The sequence below is a fragment of the Sus scrofa genome, chromosome 15, assembly GCF_054392235.1.
Source record: "Sus scrofa isolate SSC_HxYL_T2T_F1_AM1 chromosome 15, Sscrofa_HxYL_maternal_Yorkshire_Landrace_v2.0, whole genome shotgun sequence".
Taxonomy (NCBI): domain Eukaryota; kingdom Metazoa; phylum Chordata; class Mammalia; order Artiodactyla; family Suidae; genus Sus; species Sus scrofa.
Window position 1 is genome coordinate 59,039,301 of NC_139397.1, and position 7,741 is coordinate 59,047,041.

Consider the following 7,741-nt stretch of genomic DNA (forward strand, 5'->3'; position numbering starts at 1 on the left):
TAGCCACCAGCCTACACCAGAGCCACAGCAACTTGGGATCTGAGCCGTGTCTGCAACCTACACCACAGTTCATGGCAATGCCAGATCATTAACCCACTGAGCAAGGCCAGGGATCGAACCTGCAACCTCATGGTTCCTAGTCAGATTTGTTAACCACTGCGCCATGACGGGAACTCCCCCACTCCATTTTAAATGATGTTTTTCTTTATTAATTTTCACAACTTCTGACACAGGGGACTATTAAAACACTCTCATCTTTGACTTTCAGGACACACATCACCACTGTGATTTTGACTGATCTGTGACCTCATACATTGTTTTGTGTAAAACTTTTCCCTTTACTGTGGAATGTGCACAAATCAAGCCATTACCATGACATTGACTACAGCATTTGCTCTACACAAACCTCTATATTCCACATGCAGACCTTCCTCACAAATGTTTCCTTGATCCCTTGCTGGCTTCTATGATCCTTTTCAGGAGCCAGGGGCCATCCCCTTCAGTATATCCCATGGGGAAGCCATCTTCCAGAAATTTCATTAGATTTCTTCAGACACAATGTAGCAGTTTTGTCTTGTTTTGTTTCTTTTTAGGACCACACCTGCCCACCTGCAGCATATGGAACCAGGCTAGGGGTTGAATCAAAGCTGCAGCTGCTGGCCTACACCACAGCAACGCCAGATCCAGGCACATCTGCACCCTACACTGAGGCTTGTGGCAATGCTGGATCATTAACCCACTGAGAGAGGCCAGGGGTCAAACCCACATCCTGACAAGTATAGATATGACTAGGCGCACACACACACATCTTCTTTACCCATTCATGAACATTTAGTTTGCTTTCATGTCTTGGCTATTGTAAATACTGCTGCAATGAACATTGGGGTCAATGTACCTTTTCAAATTATGGTTTTCTCCTGATACATGCCCAGGAGTGGGATTGCAGGATCATATGGTAGCCCTAGTTGGTTTTTATGGGGGGCGGGGGGCATGCTCTCAGCATGCAGAAGTTCCTGGCCCAGGGTCTGAACCCACACCATAGCCTCAACCCAAGCCATAGCAGTGACAGCACCAAATCCTTAACCTGCTATGCCACAAGGGAACTACTTCATTTTTGTTTTTTAAGGAATCTCCATACTGTTATCCATAGTGACTGCACCAGCTTACATTCCCACCAACAGCGTGGCAGGGTTCCTTTTTCTCCATACCCTCGCCAGCATTACTATTTGTAGATTTTTGGATAATGGCCATTCTGACCAGTGTGAGCTGATACCTGATTGTAGTTTTGATTTGCACTTCTCTCATTTCTCCTCTAAAGGCCAACCCAAGCTGGCTCAGGGCACTAATGGGCTGTCTACTTCTAATGGTCCAGAGAGAGTCAACACTTCCCTACTCCTAATCGAAGCCACACCGCCCCACATTGATTTTCGAAAGTTCCCTTCTTTTTCTCTGAATCCTTACTCCCTCCAGTTCATTAAGTCTTTGTATGGTGAGAGGGCTTAAAAAAATTTTTTAGTACAATATATAGTACTCTTCTTAACTTTGTGGTCCATGGTCTATGCCTTGAATCTTCATGTGCAAATTCAAACTTTTAAGGAAAAACAAAAACAAACAAAAAAACCAAAACATGTATCTTTTTGTCAAGTACCTGGCTTTTGCAAACGAGAAATAACTCCAGCTTTCTGACCATATTGCTTTTATTATAACTTTAACAATGGATTTTGAAATCCAGGCTCTATTTGCTCTCCCTGCAAGGCAATGAAGCCCCTGGGTGGAAGGCTACAAGACGAAAAGAAAAAAGTGAGAAAATTCTTGGTTTAAAATGTGCAAATATCATCCAGGTATGTAAGCACAGATTCTTTTACTTGCTCTTTCCCCCATGCCAAAGAATACATGAAAGGAAAACACCATGAAATTTCTCTAGTCTTTTAAATTGCCAGATTCCCACATATTTTCACCCCTCTAAAGCTTTAGGGAAATAGGAAAGAAGAGCAAAACTAGAAGCAAAATCCCAAGCTTCAACAGTTCTCTGTGCCTATGCCTTTTATGTCATTTCATTTGGCATGGCAGGAAAAGTGGGCACTATTGATTTCATTTACTAGCTGAATTTTGCTTATTCCAGTATGCATATAAATTACATGGCTTTTTCTTTCTTTTTGCTTGTTTGATTATTGTTTTTTGTTTGTTTGGTTGGTTTTTGTTTTTGTCTTTTTAGGGCGGCACCCAGGGCATATGTAAATTCCCAAGCTAGAGGTCTAATCAGAGCTACGGCTGCCAGCCACAGCCACGCCAGATCTGAGCCGTGTCTGCGACCTACACCAGTTCATGACAACTCCGAAAACTTAACCCACTCAGGGAGACCAGGGAGGGAACCCGCAACCTCATGGTTCCCAGTCGGATTCGTTAACCACTGAGCCATGACGGTAACTCCTATTCTAATTATTTTAAATTCAAAATCAACAAATATTTAGTGAAAGCAAATTTTATTATTTCGTAATTTATCATTATGTTATCACTTATCTTTTTATTAAATTTTATTAACCATAAAATACCCAAATGCCTAATATTATTGGAAATAATATTGGAAACAACAGGCAAGCCGGCAGTAATGATTTAAGTGTGGACACTCAAATATTTAAAAAATGCAAAAAAAAAAAAAAAAGAAAAAAGAAAGCTTTAAGAGGGGAAGATTTGAGGCGAAGAGACAAACGCACTTTCCCAAGTCGCCTCCTGACCATCGACCAGCGGGGCTACTGTTTGTTAATCTAAGGAGACACGACAGAGACTGCAGGTCCTTGGCGCAGCGTTTAAGTTACTGACTAAAACCCACCAGAGGGGAAGACGTACTGCCCGTGCTGAACTGCGTAAACCAAACCCAAGTCTGTAGGGCCAGGACTAGTTTTCAAAGACTGGGCTCCACAAGGCAACCCCGAACAGGATTAAATATTACCTTATTACCTTTATTATTAGTACAATTTAAGTTAATATGCGCCCGCACATTCCTGAATGCCCCGCGACCCGGACTGCCTCGGAAGGCCTCGCTTGTCTACACTTGTCTACAGAGCTGGAAGCCGTTTTCTGCATAATGGAAATTTGGAAGCGAGTTTTGTTTACTCTGGCCCGCTCAAAATCGGCGTCTTACTGCCGAGACGCCCAGACCTCGCGTCCGGGCGGCGGCTAAAGTCCGGGAGGACGCGCCCCGCACGCGATAACTCGGCCCTCCCGGCGCGGGAGGGAGGCGGCCAGAGGGCGCGGCGTCACAAAGCCGACCGGAAACGAGGAGTCTTGGAGTCCAGACCGAGGGGGTCCCGGGCGACTCCACTGGCCGCGCGCCCTAGCGGGGCGGGAGGCGCACGCCCACCTCCCCTCGCCCCGCCTCCACTCCCCTCCCCTCCCCTGCGGCCGGGGCTGCAGCGCCGCGGCTGCTCGCGCGCCGCAAAGCGTCCTGGGAGAGCCGGATCACGCCGGAAGGACGCTTGGGCGCTCGGCGGCGGCGAGGTTATAAAAGGGAAGGAGCCGGCGGCGGGCGGAAGTGGGCGGTTCAGCTGCTCTCGGCTCTGTTGTTTGGTGTTTGGGCCTTCCGAGGGGCGTTCTCTGGATAGCCGCCGGTGCAGGCCTCAGTGACAGGGCCGCTCGCCCGCGCTCCCCGCCACCTTCTCGGTGCAGCATCCGCTCCTGGCCTCCGCGACCCTCAGGCCCAACATGGCGCAGGAGGTGTCGGAGTACCTGAGCCAGAACCCGCGGGTAGCCGCCTGGGTGGAGGCGCTGCGTTGCGACGGCGAGACCGACAAACACTGGCGCCACCGCCGGGAGTTCCTGCTCCGCAACGCCGGGGACCTGGCCCCCGCCGGCGGCGCTGCCTCCGCTCGTCCGGAGGAGGCCGCCGATGCGGAGAGCGGGACCCGAAATCGGCAGCTGCAGCAGCTTATCTCCTTTTCCATGGCTTGGGCCAACCACGTCTTCCTCGGGTGCCGGTGAGTGAGCAGGCTTCCCTGAGCAGCTCTCTTGGATTTGGCTTCTGCCCCGGCCTGGGGCCCGGAGCCCTAGGCGTGGAGGGGAAGCGGTGAAGCGCGGGAAGCTGCGGTGCCGTCTGCCCTCTAAGGGCGAGAAGGGCATCCCTCCCAGAAGCCGACATGATGAACCGTCTGGAGGTGCCCCCGTTGACTGGGGAGCTGCTGGTGGAGTTGCTGGCCTTGAGCTGACAAAGCTTTGAGGGGAGAGGGACGCTAAATTTAAACTAGGTTGGTAAGGATTGACCCCGCCTCCCAGACCCTGGCGCGTTTGTTTATGGGGTTCCAGGAAACAAAGTTCCTGGTGGTTGGGGCAGTTTCTTGATTACAACCAGGAAATGGCAGTTCCTGTGGCCTGTTTTTGTACCCCAGAGGTGGCAGCTTAGCAGAAACACTTTTTAAAGTGTCTCTCTCTCTCTCTCTTTTTTTTTTAACAGGTACCCTCAAAAAGTTATGGATAAAATTCTTAGTATGGCTGAAGGCATCAAAGTGACAGATGCTCCAATCCATACCACAAGAGACGAACTGGTTGCCAAGGTGAAGAAAAGAGGGATATCGAGTAGCAATGGTTAGCAGATCATAGATGTGAACATACATAGGAGTTTAGAACTTAAGTTTGATGTAATTAGGAATTACTGTTACTACTAATTTTTTAACGTTAGAATAACATTACATAATAAATAGAATAACAATTACATAATGCTATTAATCAAGTTGGAATGTTAAATTGTATGTGTGTTTTAGGCTCTGAATTTGATAGTTTCCTTTGTGTGAGATTGTAAAGTGTCGAGTGTTGTCTGTGCTGTTGATTTTTTAATATTAGAAATTGTTGATGTTATTCCCTACTGTTAAAAGAAATTAATGAATTTATTGTACACTTTTTAAACAATCTGCTAGTCCTGAAATATTTTCTCCTTGCACCTTTATTTTACTTGTGTGTGTGTTTTTAGGGCCGCACCCGTGACACATGGAGGTTCCCAGGCTAGGGGTTGAATGGGAACTACAACTGCCGACCACAGCCACAGCAACGCAGAATCTGACCTTTATCTGCGACCTACACCACAGCTCACAGCAACACTGGATCCTTAACCCACTGAGCAAGGCCAGGGATTGAACCTGAGTCTTCATGGATACTAGTCGGGTTGTTAACCACTGAGCCCTGATGGGAACTCCTTGTGCCTTTATTCTAATATGAGTACTTGTCTTGTAAATTTTTACCTGGTATGTGTGAGGTAAGGCTTAGTCACGTATCTTTTTCTTTTCAGAAGGGGTAGAAGAGCCAATGAAAAAACGAGCCATAGAAGGAAAAAGCAATTCTGCAGTTGAGCAAGATCATGCAAAAATTCTTGCCAAAACAGAACGTGCATCAGCTCAGCAGGAGAATAGCTCGACATGTTCAGGGTCAGCTGCCATATCAGAGAGTAGTGGGAACTCGACTCGGAGCTCTGGTACCCCAAGTCAGAATAGCTCTACGAGTGATGGAGATCGATCTGTTTCCAGCCAAAGCAGCAGCAGCATTTCCTCTCAGGTAACAGTGGTAGGGTCTGGAAAAGCTTCTGAATCAGAAGCTCCAGATAAACATGGTTCAGCGTCATTGGTTTCTTCGTTGTTGAAGTCCAGTGTGAATAGTCATGTGACCCAGTCCACCGATTCCAGACAACAAAGTGGATCACCGAAAAAGAGTGGTTTGGAAGGCTCTTCAGTTTCAGCTTCTCAAAGCATCTCAGAGATAGAGGTGCCCTTGTTGGGCGCCTCAGGAAGCTCAGAAGTCGAGTTGCCACTGTTGTCTTCCAAACCTAGTTCAGAGACAGCTTCCAGTGGGCTTACTTCCAAAACTAGTTCAGAGGCAAGTGTTGCATCAGTGGTTTCTAAAAACAGTTCCTCATCAGGCACATCTTTATTAACCCCCAAGAGCAGCACCTCCACAAACACATCGATGCTGACTTCCAAAAGCACTTCACAGGTAGCTGCATCATTGTTAGCTTCCAAGAGCAGTTCCCAGACTGGTGGTTCTCTGATTTCCAAAAGCACTTCCATAGCAGGTGTGTCCCAGCTGGCTTCTAAGAGTAGTTCTCAGTCTAGCATGTCACAGTTGCCTTCTAAAAGTACTTCACAGTCAAGTGAGAGTTCTGTCAAATTCTCTTGTTGCAAGTTAACCAATGAAGATGTGAAGCAGAAGCAACCTTTTTTCAATAGATTGTATAAAACCGTGGCATGGAAGTTGGTAGCTGTTGGTGGCTTTAGTCCCAATGTGAATCATGGAGAGCTCCTCAACGCAGCTATTGAGGCTCTGAAAGCAACACTGGATGTGTTTTTTGTCCCACTGAAAGAACTGGCAGATCTGCCTCAAAATAAGAGCTCTCAAGAAAGCATTGTTTGTGAATTGAGGTGTAAATCTGTGTATTTGGGCACTGGCTGTGGAAAAAGCAAAGAAAATGCAAAAGCAGTTGCATCAAGAGAAGCCTTGAAATTATTTCTTAAGAAAAAGGTGGTGGTAAAAATTTGTAAAAGGAAATACAGAGGCAGTGAAATAGAAGATCTAGTACTCCTGGATGAAGAGTCAAGGCCAGTAAATTTACCTCCAGCATTAAAACACCCTCAAGAATTACTCTAATATGTCCAAAATATCACTGCATAAAACATCTGGTATTTGAAGAGAAAAACTGGCTTACTTTTGTATAATATGAAACATAAGCTTTCGCAAATTTTGTATTGCTTTTTTCCAGTTTTGCAGAAAATTTACATTGTAGTTCTCTTCACACAGTGGAAGTTGTAAATAATTTATGAATGACAGTACACATTAAAAGGTGGATGTATTAACAGCATACCAATATGCTGTTTTATTTGAAGAAAGTACTGTCTTCTATTTTTAATGACACATTAGGTACGATGTGTAGTTCTGTAGAGTCTTAAAACTTTTGTACTACTTTCAATTTGGTGAAAATGTATTAAGTTGTCTACCATGCCTTTTTTTTTTCTAGTTGAATAAACCTTCACATCAAAGGAAAGGGGACCATAGTATTTGAATGTCTGAAAGTCTGTGAAGCTTAAGATTTTAAGAATGTTGCCATAATGCTGAAAGTGTCTGTTAAAGAATAAAAGAAAAAATAGTTGCCTCAGACTATTTTTATGAGAAGTTGTAAGCATTTTTTAGATATAAAGCAGTGTAAAGTACTTAAGGTTATTTTATTCTGACGTTGTTTAAAATTCACCATGATTTTGACCACTGCAGATTCTTTAAGTGGGTTAATTTATGTTTTGAGGTAAAATACAATTTACACTTTTTCTTAAAGACATAAATGTGGGTTTCTATATTAAGCATATTTTGTGACTACTACTCTTAACAGATTGATTTGTTTAGATATTAAATGCTTTATGCTATTTTACCTTTTCAAGAAGTTGTGTTTTTTTTTCCACCCCTGAAGTCAGAACCAATTCCTGCAAATTGGCTTCCCACTAAAAGTTAGGTTACAACTAGATAATTTTTCCTAGCTGATACACAACTTTTAATGGGTAGAGAAGTCAACAGTTTGCAAATCTGGAACCATATGATTTTTGTTGTTGATTACAAATCTTATGGAAGAATTCTGGGCAGAATAGAGAAGCCATGCTCAGCTCTTTTGGTGACCTGTTCAAATGAATTGTGGTGTTGGTCATGGAATGAAATCCCTCTTCTGTGTCTTAGGTGATTCGGGACTGTTACTCTCCTGTGGTATAGTTGTTTTCCTTCA

At 44.8% G+C, this 7,741-nt stretch overlaps 1 protein-coding gene across 2 annotated transcripts; it reads left to right on the forward strand.

Moving 5' to 3' along the window:
- Positions 1-3,528: 3,528 nt before the first annotated feature.
- Positions 3,529-7,405, forward strand: CDKN2AIP (CDKN2A interacting protein). Of its 2 annotated transcripts, none has more exons than XM_003133332.6 (3): positions 3,529-3,974; positions 4,448-4,578; positions 5,276-7,405. In XM_003133332.6, the coding sequence occupies exons 1-3, from the start codon at positions 3,703-3,705 to the stop codon at positions 6,622-6,624; spliced, it is 1,752 nt and encodes a 583-aa protein (XP_003133380.3). In that variant the 5' UTR covers positions 3,529-3,702; the 3' UTR covers positions 6,625-7,405. The 2 variants fall into 2 exon arrangements, with proteins under 2 accessions (XP_003133380.3, XP_020930491.1); XM_021074832.2 differs by having other exon boundaries at positions 4,448-4,547.
- The last annotated feature ends 336 nt before the right edge of the window (positions 7,406-7,741 follow it).

Bases quoted from the DNA above. Each gene is read 5' to 3' on its own strand.
- CDKN2AIP (XM_003133332.6), top strand. From the start codon at position 3,703: ATGGCGCAGGAGGTGTCGGAGTACCTGAGCCAGAACCCGCGGGTAGCC. The intron at 3,975-4,447 runs GTGAGTGAGCAG...TTTTTTTAACAG, and splicing joins CACGTCTTCCTCGGGTGCCG to GTACCCTCAAAAAGTTATGG. The intron at 4,579-5,275 runs GTTAGCAGATCA...TTTTCTTTTCAG, and splicing joins AGGGATATCGAGTAGCAATG to AAGGGGTAGAAGAGCCAATG.